Raw genomic sequence first — 15,109 nt, forward strand, 5'->3', positions numbered from 1 at the left:
AAATTTGGGGAAATAATGGCTAGAGGAGAGTTCTTTGGCCTCTTAGCCATTCCTTCTCTGTCAGGGGCTGGCGGCCACAGTTGTGGGGTCGTAGGGACCCAGCAGTTGCGACACATTCCTTATACTGCACATAACCCCTATGCCAGCCCTACACCCATCAACATAGCACACATTAGCAACTGCTGTCACTCTGTCTTTCTCCCTCCATCTGTTTCTCTTTTATTTTTTCCCCCTCTCTCCCTGTGTGACTGAAGAGGCTGTATGTAGGGGCAGTGGTTAAGGTATTTAACTTGTAGTCAGAAGGTTGCTGGTTTAAGCCCCACCACTAACAAGTTGCCACTGTTGGGCCCCTAAGCAAGGCCCTTAACCTTCAATTGCTCAAGTATGACTCAGTCATAAGTGTAAGTTGCTTTGGATTTAAAAAAAAATGTCAGGTAAATGAAATGATCTACTTTTGCTATGTGGCATGAATTGATCATTGCAGAGTCCTGAGATTCAGTTTTCTCACATTTTAGAGCGACCAATTACACAGGTTTTGGGGCGTAGGTCACAGGTGTAATTCATCAGTTATCCATTCTGAACACATGAATAAAGTCATAGAAAAGGCACAGGAAAGTCATAGGATTCCAGCCCTAAAAATAGAGCAAGTAGACTTGGGACAACATCAACAGCCTGCTATTGTCGAAGCCCGGATAGGTGGTGCGTTTGGAAAGATGAAGATCAGGTTATCGAGAGCAGGAAGGAGGGAGACAAAGGCACAACATGAGATAACACTCACAACATGAGATAACACTCACAACATGAGATAACACTCACAACATGAGTCGTCTCAAATGAGATAAAGCAGCAGGCCACATAACCAACAATGGCCTAATTGTGACAGAAGCTGGGCAGATACTTAGCATGAGCCAGTCCACAGAGCACTTAGTAACCCAAACATTCAGGAAGGAAGCTAGGTGTGTAATTATTCATACCACTACAGAATACGATTGCATACTGTAACTGGTCATCCTTTCATTGAATGACAGTGTGTTAACTGTGTTTTGCTGGACAAGTACATGGTGATGGCAAATATGAGGATATCTGCAGTATGGTGATGGAAAGACAGATCCATAGTGCAGATCCACAGTTCAGTTATTGAAGATGAACACCGAGCTACAGGATTTTATATATATATATAATGTATAGAATGCATTATATATATATATATATATATATATATATATATATATATATATATAATGTATATAATGCATTTTATATATATATATATAAAATGTTTATAATGCATTTTATATATATATGTATATAATGCATTTTTATATATATATATATATAATGTATATAATGCATTTTATATATATATATATATATATATATATATATATATATATATATATATATATATATATATATATATATATATATATATATATATATAAGCAAATGAAAGACCACGTTTTACAGTGCTAATTAACTAAAAAAAAAGTTAAACATTTAAAAATGTCTTTTTCAAACTCTGTGATATGGCCATTTGCAAACCATGTAGCTGTGCAATTTGGTTTAACTGATATGGTGATGCACTTATAGATTTGATCATTTTAAAAATGTATCAGGAAATGAGCCAAAGCAACAGAGAAAAAAAAATAAATGTAAAAAAATGCCTGTATAAAAATCCTGAGCAGGCACACTTGACTTTGTCTTTGAATCATAATGAAAAGAGGAAATGACTGGTGAATTTTAAGAGGGCGATTGGGGCACCACTGACATGAGCTTCAGTCGCAAAGCCTGCTCAACTGACTAATGTCTGAATCAGAATAGTGACTAAAATGGCATGTACATTTGGATCAATAGGAAAGACATCAGTAAGTAGTGTTGGAAATCACGATCAAAATGTGTGATTTATGCACGAGTACAGTATATAAGACAATAGAAGAGCGACTGTACTTCAGGTAACTGAGAATGTCAATACAAAACATTATCAGAGTGTTGGCAAGAATTATCTGTCGACCCCTACACAGGGATATAATAGTGGGGTTGCAGTGCAAGAATCCCCCATATGAATGCACATTTCATAATGAGTGGTGTAATAACCAAAGGCTTACGTACAGATACATGGAAAAAAGTGATTTAGTCAGATGTCATTTTTCACTGTATTCTGAACTTGTGGGTGAGTGCATGCGTGGCCTATTGCAGAAGGGTACAGGCCTGTGTGCTTGACTGTACAGTCAGGATGACCAGTGGCTTCGCGGGTAACAGCACATAACATCCAAAAATATTTCTTTATTGTACAGCTGTACTCAGGATAACAGAAATTAACACATTACTTTGCCAAAGGGGGTCCAATGCACTATTGGATGGGTGTCGCTAATAAGTGGCTATTCAGTGTGCATTATCTTGTCTGAAGAGCAAATCATAAAATGTCTGGCCGACCACCATATATATGTGTGTGTGTGTGTGTGTGTGTGTGTGTGTGTGTGTGTGTCTATATCTATATCTATCTATCTATATAGCACTTTGCTTGCACAGCTGATGACTTCTGTCCGGAACATTCTGTGCCTTTCTCTCTCTCTCTCTAAAATAACATTTATTGCCAATAAATAAATAAATAAAACCCCACCCCAGACACAACTGCAGCTAAAAACACAGACATCTCGCTGATCCAAACGCTACACCCTGAGCATGAGGTTCCTGCGTGTTATAAGCATGGCTCGTTTCTGATTGGCTAAAACGTAGTGCAACCAATCCATTCAGCTCCCGAGTCCGCATAATGTTCTAGGATTTATTTTATTTTTTATTTTTTGGCTATATTAAAAGTAAGAAACGTATATTTACCCCTGAGCGCGGAAACATAAAACCCTTTTACTGACCGAGAATGAACTGCTGAATTGCTTAAATAAAAAGCAACAAACAGTCCAGGTAGCTAGCTGTCTCCGGTAGGTGTCAGTAACGGCCCTTTACCGCGATGTCATATAAAAGAAGACTAAACCAAAGCGACGCTTCGGGCTCTTTACAACGGTATTGTTTCAACGTGTCCGTCAAGGTAATTAAACAAGTCTGCGTTTCAGTGTCGCTGAAATTAATTGTGCTTTTAAATAAAAGAAAAATCTTATCTGAACGTTGACACTTGAGGATGCGAGCCAGCCAGCTAGAGTTAGCGTCTCTGCTGAAGGCAACCTGACCGTACGTGGCGTGTGTTCGCGTGTCTTATGTAGCCAGCGTTACACAAACGCTCCCACATTAACGGCGGTACTTGGCGGCTACAGTGGCAGTATTTCAAAGCCAACTGTCGCAAGTGGCGGGGATGAGTCGATTAGTGGCGCGCTAGGTCGGCTAGCTAGCTAGCCAGCTAGCGCTATGGCAGGACGTTAACGCTGTCGTTTGGCCGTCTGGCTACTCGGCTTTGTTAAGGTGTGATCTGTCATGGTTCATGACGCCCACATTTCCCAGCTAATTCAGTTAGCCAGATTAGCCAGCTAACGCTAGGTGAATGAGAGATTAGTTATCAGTGTCATACATGCTAGCTGGCAAATCAAGGGCACGCCCTGTCGACATTATTCTCCCCATATAAGCAATCTTTCAACTACACTTTAGAGTATTTTACACGTGTTGGAACAAAGGATGAATCCCAATTTAATCACTTTGACTGAGAGCTGACCCTCGTACTAGATCGGAAGTGAAACATCTCTGCCTGTATCTTGTGCAGTCTTTAAATGCATAGTGTATTCTAGCTAGCATTAGCTATATCGTTCAAAAATAGTTGCTTGCTAGCTGCCTACATAGCTTGTATAATTTAGTTGTCGTGAAAAGGAACGATACTTTGGGAATTCAAACTTCACGAAAGAGAATCACCTCTATCCTCTGTGTTTCAGAGCTACCTAAGCAGGTAGTTATTTAGGTTGGCGAAAAGCTCCGTACGTCACACTAGCTATCGCTAGCTAGATAACTAGCTAAACTATGTAGCTATGTAAGACTACGTTCTTTGAAAGTGACGCTTGCTAGCTATCGTTTAAATATGATGCCATTGTTTGCAACTGCCTGCTGTCTTTTCAGTGTCGGGTAACCTAGTGAACTCCGTCGGTGACTATATGCCCTGTCAGGGTCGTAATTTGGCGCTGGGCTTGGTTTCTGATGGAGAGTGAAGGCAACGTAGTCCATTTATAACGGCTAACGCTAATCGTCTAATCTGACGTGCCATCATAATTTTGCCAAATTATTTTTCGTTTAAACTTCGATGTAGCATGCTGCCCGGTTTGTAACTTTTACGCAGTGATCTTGAAACCAAATTCCCTTGCTCTACGTTTGTCTTGATTATGCAATATTTATTCGTCCGTTGGATCTGGACGTCCTGGTACTTAATGGTTTGTTTTGGTCTGCGAGATATTTGGCAAGATATTTAAATCGCCCAGTTGTTAGGTTTACATTTTCTTTCTCTTGCAGGCTAGAACACTATTGACGGGTGTTCTTATGGATCTGGAATTCCAGTCTACCAAGCGGTCATATGCCTGAGTTCCCATGGGGGCGGTCACGACTATGGACCCGGAATCAGTCCCGAAACCGCAGGCCCTGCCTTCACCACAGAGCAAACTGAGCAAAATTGGGCATGTCGCTGGGGCAACGGGGCTCAGCTCTCGTGGCAAGCACTACGTGTGCGGCTCAGTGGCTGCCTTCACCAACATCATCACCACCTTCCCCATTCAAAAGGTCCTCTTCCGGCAGCAGTTACATGGGCTGCGTTCCAGTGAGGCGGTGCGTCAGATCCGGCACGAGGGCCTGCGCAACCTGTACCGTGGCCTGTTGCCACCACTACTGCAGAAGACCACTACGGTGGCCATCATGTTCGGCCTGTACGAGGACTTCTCGAGACTTCTGCTGCAACGCGCTAGAGCTAGCGGCGCACCTGAGCTGCTGACGCGCAGCGTGGCGGCGGCGCTGGCCGGCACGGCCGAGGCGGCGCTCGCGCCGTTTGAGCGCGTGCAGACGCTCCTGCAGGACCACCGGCACAACGGGCGCTTCCGCAACACGGCGCATGCCTTCCGGATGCTGCTGCGTGAGCATGGCGTGCGCGAATGCTACCGCGGCCTGGTGCCTGTACTGATGCGCAACGGCCCCAGCAACGTACTCTTCTTCGGCCTGCGTGGACCCATCAAGCAGAGGCTACCTGAAGCCCACACCCGAACGGGCCACATGGTCAACGACTTTGTGTGCGGCGGACTGCTGGGTGCTGCGCTCGGCATCATGTTCTACCCACTGAACGTGGCCAAGTCGCGGGCGCAGGCACAGGTGGGCGGCGCCTTTGTGCCCTGTGGTCAGGTGCTGATGACCGTGTGGAGGGAGAGGGGTGGCAGCGTGGTGAAGCTGTTCCGGGGCGCGACGCTCAACTACCATCGCTCTTTGCTGTCATGGGGGATTATCAATGCCACTTATGAACTCCTGCTCAAAGTCATCTGAGGACAGGTGAAGAGGAAGGGGGTCCAGCAGAGAGTGCACTGAGGATGCTTTGCCATCTTGCCTGTGCATTTGTTCTTTGCCCATTTTTGCTCCTTTATCCAAGATCTAGGACACTGCTATTTCTTATTCACTTGCAATGAAATTGCGTTCATGTTATGCCTATATAAACACTTACATTGCAAAGTGTGCTGAACCCCTTTTCTTGGTCCTATTGTGTCCTTGCGGTTAGGAGTTTTCAGTGGATTGTCAGGCCTGAAAAGGGAGATTAAGAATTTAATCTGTCAGTATAACTTAATGTGGCTGAACACGCTTTGTCTCTGAAATGTGCACAGGTAATCAATTTTGTGTTAATAACTGTATTGAACCTAATAAAATGCAGAAATTGGTGCCTGGACCACACCAGACTCTTATTTGGTCCCTTTGTAGTGCGTTTAATGTTCTGTCACAATAAACCAAATTTTCCAATACAGCCACAGAGGAAAAGAGCTAGCTAGGGAATCGCGTTCACCTTTGTGACATGGGATAGCAGAAATTGTAATTACTGCATTCTCATTTAGGAGAGACGGGAAGATGTCCCCTCCATGATGTATGGTTTACCACTTATTCAGGCTGCAGGATCACAGCAATTGAGCACTTAATTTTCAACTCCAAGTACAGTGGGGTGTCAAGTAGTTAGGAATGATGTGTCATAGGCTGGTGTCGCTGACAAGGCAGTAAGAGAGTCTGTCATTTGAGATTTGGGTGTGAATAATCTGGAAGGAGAACTGGCAAAAATGATGTGCAGAGCAAAGGAAATGTGTGGTGGTTAAATTCTTATCTGAAAGCTGGCAGAATTAATATCCATTTTTCAGAGGTGGAAGTGTTGATGTATTGTTTGAAACACCCTTATGTTTTGGTTTGCAAGATTTAAGTTAAATGGGAAAATGTTGCTTGTTGTTCCTCTGCTATATTTTCTGGTGTAAGGTTAATGGCATATTTGTGGTCTATCAAATGTAAGACTCTTCAGTATTGCTTGCCATTTGGATGAAATCCTTGTATGCTGTTTTAAAAAATGTGTACATTTTTATTATTATTTTTTGTGATCAGTGTGAACTCATATTGTTGGAAGTAAATGAGCAATTACACTGGCTTTTTTTTTACACTGTTAATGAAACTTTTTTTTTTAGTTGTCAAGATATTTACAGTGTAACTGTTTTCTTTAAGTAAAACAAACACTGCAGATTTTATGAATATTGTGCAGAAAAACACGAGTTCAGTAAGCCTCATATGTTTTGTTTCAGTTTTGTGAAGTTGCAGATCTCACATGTGCCACATATATTTTTAAAACCCATTTCAGAATGTTTCTTTTTGTATAGGAGCTCATTTTGACATTTGTCTATTCATGTAACATAATAATGTAACCTACTTTCCTTCTGATCCCTGGACCCATCCTATCCATACCAACTGCTCCACTCTCCCACAAATATGCATGTGCACACACAGTTCTTGTCTCCAGTGGCAACACCTCTGCTGACATAATGGCTTCAGTTACTGACCTCAAGTGCCTTGTGAGTTGACCACTTGCCTCTAGTCCAGTTGTGCTAGAGTGTCTTCAGGTGTCAGTAAACAGACTAAGTGGAAAAGGCAGAAGTTAACAGCCTTGTAGAGTGATGGTAAATGTAGCGTACACTAGGAAAGGCATATGACAGTTCTGACACTAGTTCACCCATTTTGCCTTCTTTGAAGAAGTCTTTGTCTTATATGATGTTTGGATACAACCGAAGTACTGGCTTCTCTGGTTCTCCAGAAACATGCAATTTAACTTCTATATATGTCATCATACCACATAAGGTGTTTCATTTGCAGAGCTGATCTTCAACATAGGTTTAAAATTAGTCAATATTCATTATTAATATTAAGATTAAAATTAAGTTTGATTATTCATTAGTCATTCTTATTTAGTGCTATAGTACTAATTGACTTGCCTGACAGGCTAAGCACTGAAGATAAGACAATTCTTGACATCATTTTTAATGATCACGCACCCCAAAGAAGATGGCGTTGATTTTTGGCTTGTAATGATAGCGACCGGGGTTTGAGCAGAGGTGAGAGCAGAGGTGAGTCTGTATTGCTAAATACCTCACATCTCAGATATTTATGCTGGCATTGTCAGGCTTGTAGTCAGTGAAATTGCACCTTGAATGCTGGCCATTTATGGTTTTTCTCTCCTGTGAAGCTAATAGAGCCCTGTCTTTTTCAACAAAAATATTACTGTGACATTATTTACTGGGCATACAAGCTATATTTATTAGTGTATTATTTGATGAAGTGTAGCATTTAAGATGACATCCCTTAAAGTTGAGTGATGTATTTTCCAATAACAATGGATAGTCTTCATTTTTCCTAGAGAAAGACCTTTGTGAACCATAAAAAATATGGAGACGCTAACATAAATACCTTAGTAATAATGTTATCCCAACTTCTTTCACTGCTAAACTACAACAGATTAGGCCAGGGGTCGAGGCTCCAGTGGCCGGGGTGACGTAAGGAGCGGGCTAAGCTCTGAGGCCAGGAGCTCAATCTAATCACGGTTGATTTGAATTCTAAATTTGACAGCATTTAATCCCAGCCTCGATCTGTAGTCTCCCATTGCAGACATGCTGACAAACATGAATGTGAGTCATTATGCTTAGTTGACAAGCAGTTTACACAAAAATAATGATCAAGAATGCTACATGAAGCATTTTAGAATACAGGAAAGACTGGGAGATGGCACATCGAACTAAAGAATCATGACCCAAAAGCACATTAAAACTAGAAAATGAATGATAAACAACAGCACATTTCCATTCAAATTCATTCTTTAATTATTGATACAGTAGAAGGAATGCAAAATGATTTCACGATTGTCCCTTCATTTTTTATATATATATATATATATATATATATATATATATATATATATATATATATATATATATATATAATTTTATATAATTTTTTAACTGTACAGTTAAGACATTTTCCCACTGTTCAAATCTAGTCTATGTATACTCAATACAAGATATTTTCTTACGTGCACCTGGTTTATGTGCACTCTGAATATCCCGTTCTCATTTCATTTCAGATATATTTAGCATTTTTCCCCTTTTCATTTGCTGCAATTACGACAACTCATTTCACTTCTAGAAACATTGAGAGCTACAGGACATTTGAGATTTTCCTCCTAAAGTAATCTGATATGAGAGTTCTCTGTCAGCACAGAGATTAGTGTATTAACTTGTGCTGACATGCTACAAATGTATAAAATATTAACAGCTCAAATGACCAAAAATTCAGTATTGAGTCATTATAAGAAACCGTCCTTCAACATTGAACTTATTTCCCTGTCCTTATACCTTATGCCTCAAGGAAAACTTTGCTACATCTGACATGATTCAACATCTAATCTGTGTGTGTGTGTGTGTGTGTGTGTTACACTACTATTGCCATCTGGAAGCTCTTCTATAATGTAAAGAATACAGGTAAACGCTAAAAATGTTTTATGTTAAATGAGATCATATGCCTTAAGAAGTATGTCACGTTACCTGGTTTTCATCATTCAGAGCTGCCAGCTGCCAAACTAGAACCAGTCTCTCCCTTACAGATCCTTACCTCACACATTACTTGTGAAACTTCAGAAAGGTCCACCATCAGCATGAAGTGTGTAATGCTACTAAAGACCGTGCAGCCAGTTTATCAGGCTTTACAGCTGAGTGTATTTCGGACAACAAATGCGCTGACTAAAGTTGGGGTTGCCTAACGCTAGCGGAAGACAGAGCAATCCTTGGCAACAAAGTATTTTTTTCCTCCAATCAGCACAAGGCAAATTTGGATCCATGTTGCATAATTAATTATTTTGACCTTGATGAAGGGTATTTCCTTAAAAATCCTTCCAGATCACGTATAAGGCTTAGGTTAGTTAGGGAAGCCCTCTTATCAAAATTAAATGATTAGTGATCAAGGACAGCTCATTAACAGTTTTGATCAGACATAAAATATTCACTATAAGAAAGACTGATATGTGGTAAAATTTCCATGATGAACTGGTGACACTTGCATAGTAATAAAATAAAGACCAGTGAAAATACCATAGTTTGACCAGTGTTAATCAGATCAGTCAGTGTTAGAACTGAATGGTGAAAAAGCACCTCTCTTGTGCTATAATATCTTTGGATAAAACTGATCACTACAATTAAGTGTCAGCTAAATCACAAATATAAAAACCAGCATCAAACTTGCAGACTGATGTACAGATATAAAATTCCACACTGTCGCATACATATTGTCTCCAGTCTTTTACTAAATCCAGTCTTATCCATCTTTCAGACAAAAAGAAAGGAAAGTCCATTGGGTAATGGGATGACAAAAAGACTGGCCAAGATTGCTGAGTTACCGAGTGTTCTTTATATCCTCACTAGCATCCACTGTTTGTGTACATGCTCAGGAGTAAGGGAAAGAGAGCGTTCAGCATCTCCTCTGTCTGTCTTATCCTAAAGTATCACACCTGATCCACTGAAGAGCAACGTGACAAAACAAAAAAGAACACAAATGGGATGTCAAAATACTTCCGTGTAGGTTTCCATGGACATTATTCGAAGAGGTAGGAATTTATATACAGCAAAATAAAAACAGTATGTAAAAATAAATAAAAACATAGCTTAGAATCCATGGTGCACACACAGTATGTAAAAATAAATAAGTACTTGAATACATACTGTACATATTAGAAGAACTGTTAGAAAATAACTACTGTATGTATATCAATAAATTAATAACCCAGGTATGTTTATAAGGAAACTTGGCAAGGCCAACATTTGTAATGGATAAAACTTATAGTTTTGGGTAGACTTATTTGCCTGTTAGTGTGTATGAATGTGTATATGCATGTGTGTGTGTATACGGCACTTTAATTTCATGTGTGCCAGCACACATTCATAGTCTTTAAATGAAAAGAAGAATCACCATTCTCTCTTTGAGTTCTATGTTCAGTTTCACCTATAAGGTCCAAGCTCAGAAGTTCAGAGGTAAGTGTCTATTGTCTGTATCTGGAGTATGTGTCCTGAAGAGCTGTGTGAGTGAGAATACTGTTGAGATGAGAACCGTGCACTGTTTGGCCAATAACCTGACACCTTCTCCTTCTTGCGTCATTTCCACAGCTGTCACAAACTCTTTATACAGGCACACAATCTCCTGGAGTTTCCTTAGAGCCTCAGCTCCATCAATATCAACATGGCAACCTCTGCATTCTGAACAAGATACTCTGAGACAAGCTGCTGCTAGATGTACCAGGGCTCCAAAGCTATTGCCCAGAGAGAGCAGGGCATCATCTGGTGCCCAGCTAACTCGTGTGGCACGCTGGCAGCCCGAGGCCAACCGCCGTGCCTCAGCTTGCACCAGGCAGCGCTCCGAATCTGAAATGGAGTGTCCATTCATACAACTGCCCTTATCACACTGCTCCTTGTGGCATGCAGGTTTTATTGCACACTCTCCATTTTTAAGCACCAGGAGTAGCTCATCTATGTCTCTGTGGAGGGAAGTGTATCCCCCTTTAAGTCCTGTACCTTTAGGGCCCATTATATACCGTCTGCTCTGAAGGTCACGGAGCGGATCCTCCAGACGGCTACATCCCAGGAGTCGAGGCTCCAGTGGCCGGGGTGGCGTAAGGAGCGGGCTAAGCTCTGAGGAGTTTGAGAGGGGCCTGGGAGAGTCTCTGAGCAGGGATAGGATGTTTGGAGAAGGTGCTGTAAGGGAGGAAGGTGTGGAGAAGGTCTGTGGTGGTTTGCTGATCCGCTTTTGACGGGAGAACTCGTAAACTGTCAGATCATCATCAAAGCTACACGTATCCTCCAAATCCCCACTGAAGCAGTGAGCATAAACAGTATGGCAACCACATGCTTTGCGATGGGGTGTGCCAGTGCTGGATGGAGGAGATGGCCTTTCCAGACCATCCTTTGTACCACAGTCTTTTTGAGATTGGGGCTGTTCAGACTTGCATGTTCCCAAGTGTGAGTAGAGTTCATTTGAGCCACGCAAAGCATTCTGGTTCAGGTCTAGACTAAGAGACAATGAAGTCTCACTGGTCTCTTTTACAAGTGAGGCAACTTGTTGTGGCCCATCTTTGAGTTTCACTACAACAACCTCTGCATCTTTGTCTTTCCATTCATTCAAAGAAGGTATTGAAGTGACTTTTTGTGATTCCTTTATAGGTTCCTTGTGCTCATCTGTGTCCTTGGATGCTTTAGTGTCTGATGATCTATTTCCGCTGAGTGCTACCGTCCCCAAGATTTCCTGGGATCGGGTGAGATACCATGGCATGTCCTGGATCTTTCCACGTAGTGCGGAAGCAGATAGACGTCCAGAAGAAGTTCTGCTACTTAAACTGACCCCAATCCCAAATGGATCTTTGTGGTCCATACTTATGGAACCTCTGATAGCCGCAGATGGGGATGGAGTGGGTGTGGAAGTGGGGGTTGGAGTAGTTGATGCACTGGTCACTTTGACAGTAGTGTCCTCTGTGTTTAGTTCACTTCTAAGATTCTCATGGCTCAGAGACACCCCTTTACTCAGAGTAGGGGCTGGGTTGGTTCTTTTTTCCTGGGACCAGGGGGGCAAAGCAAGCCCATTTAGAGGTACATGTTTCTTGCCTTCAGGTTTTAGAGGAGGGTTAATATTTGGAACTGATGATGGCTGAAAAACGATGGATGTGGGTTTTGGAGGTACTGGGGGTTTTGAGGAAACATCCTTCTTGGGCTGAGAAATTGACAATGTTTGGCTTTCTGCTGCTTTCTTATTCTTGATTAATGCAGCTCTTTCATCTTCTGGAATCTCTGTGGGCTTTGAAATATTTTGATAATCAGATGTCTTGACAGGCGCATGACTGGGAATGGCATTTTCCAAAAATATTGGGGCATGACTGGAAGTTTCTTGCTGTTGCTTGCCTTCATTCCAAAGTGTTTCAGGATTCACTGTGGGCACTGGTTGAGAGTTACCTTGCCATACCGCAGTAATTAAGGGGGAAGGAAGCAGTGGCCCAGTAGTAGTAACAGGCTTAAACTCCATGGTGTCTGGCTCCATCTCCAACAGGTGAGCACTGCGGCCATGAATCTCTCCATTACTTCGCTGGCCCTTCTGCTCAGAGATGCCCAAGACAGGCTTAGATTCTTTCAGGGTTTGTTGATTGAGAAGGACCAGTGATGGCTGATGAGCTTCTGCCAGAGTGATGGAGGAAGTTTTCTTCTTTAGGCTGTATCTACTGGCAGGTAAGGAAGCGTTCCTGTGCTGCTTGTCCTCGTGGTTCTGTATGGTTTCAGGTGCTGATGTCTTCTCCACGCTGACCTTGCCCCCAGTCATTTTCAGAGATTGTTTTTTGCAACTCAAACGTAAGTCCTTTTCTGGAACAGATAGAGAAAAACATCTGGACATAAGAAATAGTAGAGACTGAATAAAAGACAGCTTAAACAGCTAAGTAGCTTTACTAGAAGAAAAGCATACATTTGCGATAGGCTAAATGCCTAATTCTATTTATAGAAAACTAACTTACCTCCTATAGGATCTAGAACTGGTGGAGTAAGACGGTCCTGGGCATCAAAGAACTCATCCTCTGATTCTGAACAATTGTCTCTGGAGTCCTTTGTTATTTCATAAACCCTTGAAGACACTATTCTTGGAGGTGGAGGTGGAGCTTTGACCCTAGCTGATTTTTTTGCATGCTCTCTCTGACTGAGGTTAGAGTTTTCCCATTCTTGCTTGCAAGCTGGATGGTTTCGGATCCTTGCTAAGAGTGCTTGAACATCGACACCAGCTACTGTAGATTTTATGCTACTGCTACTCCCTGAAGCTGGCACAGTGTCTAGGTCTGCAGACACACCTGGAATAACTCTATAATTTCTATTTTCATCTCCTTCCAAATCACTCAGTGCATCATCACTGGCCTCGGTTGGGCTGGGGAGGTAGTTAGACATTTGGGAGTAGTCACTGTATCTCAAACCTGGCTGCGCTAGCATATTTGAATCATCATCCTGGTTCAGCTGTTCAGGCACCTCCAAAAGGTATGGGTGGTGGACATCTAGGCTAGACCCAGTAGCCTGATCAGATTTGGATATCTCCTCCAGAAAAGGCCCTGTAATGTATACTCTGCTGCTACTCTCTTCGAGAGCATTGAGGGAGTTACTGGACAGACTAGAGAAGCTACTGTTAACCCTTGGGTCAGTGTACCAGCCTGTCTCCAGAAGGGCATCCACCCTTGTCGCATAATCCTCATCTTCAATAAAGCCACTTGTGCTTGTCCCTTCGAAACAATCTCCCTCTGCATTAACGATCACTTCTGCCTGGGTCACAATGACCCTAACAGTCTCTGCCTTGACCCCTTGTTTGTCCTCTTCATCCTTCCCATCTTCCCTTGCATTGGTCGCAGCTGTGTCTTTAGAGAACTGTGCGTCCTGAACATTGTCCATTGGGTAGTCCTCCTCTGAGCTTGCTTCCGAGCCGCTGCCGCAGCGGAACCCATAGCCTAGGGAATATATTAATTACAGTTTCATCGCCACAGAAATTAAACAATTTCTTGCTAAAAATGTACTTTTTATGTAATGTTCTCTCTTCATCAATGATTACTCTCTTTGGAGTAAAATACTTCAAAAGGATTTTAAGCCTACTCAGTAGAATGGAAAAAACAATTAGTATCGATGACTGAATTCATGGCCTATCACCTTCATCCAAAGGTATACGGCGTATTTTAGGTCGCGGTCCCCAGCGGAACACGTTCATGTTGGGATCTACCAATAATTTGCAGTAGCCAGCCAGCAAACAGGCCAAATCCTTAGCAGATACTGAATCCATTAGCAAGGCCAGGGGCTAAACACAAGGAGATAAAAAAAAAAGATTATTGGTTCATAGTGATGCATTGTTAAATTCTTCAAAAATACAGATAATCTCATAAGGTCAAGCTTGTATTTGAACCCATAATTATGTCAGAGTGTAAAGTGTGTGCTTTTTCTGTCTTGGTTTGTGCAGGTGTGCAAACCCACCTGGATGTCATGCAGGTAGATCTTTAGCATGCTGACCCTGTCAGACTCAGAGAGCACCTCTACACGGCTGATATAATGAAAGTCTATGATGGTGGAGATCATGTTGAGCTTGTGGTTAAGAATTTGACTGACGCCATACCGTGCTCCAACCAGCAAACTCACCAATGACTCCCGGTCCTGCAGCTGAATACATATACCTTGTTATCATCATCCTGATACCCACTGAATGTCTAGCAAATAAAAATGGTTATACAGCTAACTTCAAAGAAGGATTAAGATATTTCAACAGTCATTTTCCTCCACACAGACACTCTCAAGCGATTTTGTCCTGAAAAGGATACGTACAAGCTTTAGCTATGAAGGGTCACAGTGAGTTGAGGACTAGCAGACAGCTTGTAACAAGCAGATTTTGTTTATTCTGTGTGTGTACATCAGCAGATGGAGAGTGTGCTCTCACCAGCATGGTGGCGTTGTAGCTTCTCCCACTGTACGAGATCAGTTCTGCCATCTGAGTTAGATATGCCAACCTGGCCTGAGCCACAGAAAATACCTGAGAGAGAGAAGGGGAGGCACGCAAGGACCCAGAGTGATGGAGGGGAGGAAGAGGGAGAGAG

The 15,109-nt window shown here is 42.1% G+C and overlaps 2 protein-coding genes across 8 annotated transcripts in view; one reads left to right on the plus strand and one right to left on the minus strand.

The window, feature by feature from the left end:
- The first annotated feature begins 2,829 nt into the window (after positions 1-2,829).
- Positions 2,830-6,716, plus strand: slc25a51b (solute carrier family 25 member 51b). Of its 2 annotated transcripts, none has more exons than XM_027017759.3 (2): positions 2,830-3,043; positions 4,441-6,716. In XM_027017759.3, exon 2 carries the CDS (start codon positions 4,516-4,518, stop codon positions 5,449-5,451), a length of 936 nt encoding a protein of 311 aa, XP_026873560.2. In that variant the 5' UTR covers positions 2,830-3,043; positions 4,441-4,515; the 3' UTR covers positions 5,452-6,716. The 2 variants fall into 2 exon arrangements, with proteins under 2 accessions (XP_026873560.2, XP_035388348.1); XM_035532455.2 differs by lacking the exon at positions 2,830-3,043 and adding an exon at positions 3,104-3,886.
- A 1,646-nt stretch (positions 6,717-8,362) lies between these two features.
- The window catches only part of frmpd1b (FERM and PDZ domain containing 1b), a 22,654-nt gene continuing 15,907 nt past the window's right edge, over positions 8,363-15,109 (minus strand). For 5 of the 6 annotated variants that reach the window (XM_027017399.3, XM_027017407.3, XM_081698787.1 and 2 more), the window contains exons 13-17: positions 14,953-15,045; positions 14,496-14,678; positions 14,178-14,322; positions 13,013-13,981; positions 8,364-12,863 (exon numbers count right to left, since the gene is read on the minus strand). In XM_027017399.3, the coding sequence (XP_026873200.3) occupies positions 10,483-12,863; positions 13,013-13,981; positions 14,178-14,322; positions 14,496-14,678; positions 14,953-15,045 (3,771 nt within the window). In that variant the 3' untranslated portion in view covers positions 8,364-10,482. Of the gene's footprint in view, positions 12,864-13,012; positions 13,982-14,177; positions 14,323-14,495; positions 14,679-14,952; positions 15,046-15,109 lie in introns of all 6 variants that reach the window. The other variant, XM_081698790.1, reaches the window with a different exon arrangement.

The sequence above is a fragment of the Electrophorus electricus genome, chromosome 16 (genome assembly GCF_041902795.1).
Source record: "Electrophorus electricus isolate QZ-2024a chromosome 16, ASM4190279v1, whole genome shotgun sequence".
Taxonomy (NCBI): Eukaryota; Metazoa; Chordata; class Actinopteri; order Gymnotiformes; family Gymnotidae; genus Electrophorus; species Electrophorus electricus.

Coding starts and splice junctions, on each gene's coding strand:
- slc25a51b (XM_027017759.3), top strand. CDS start 4,516: ATGGGGGCGGTCACGACTATGGACCCGGAATCAGTCCCGAAACCGCAG.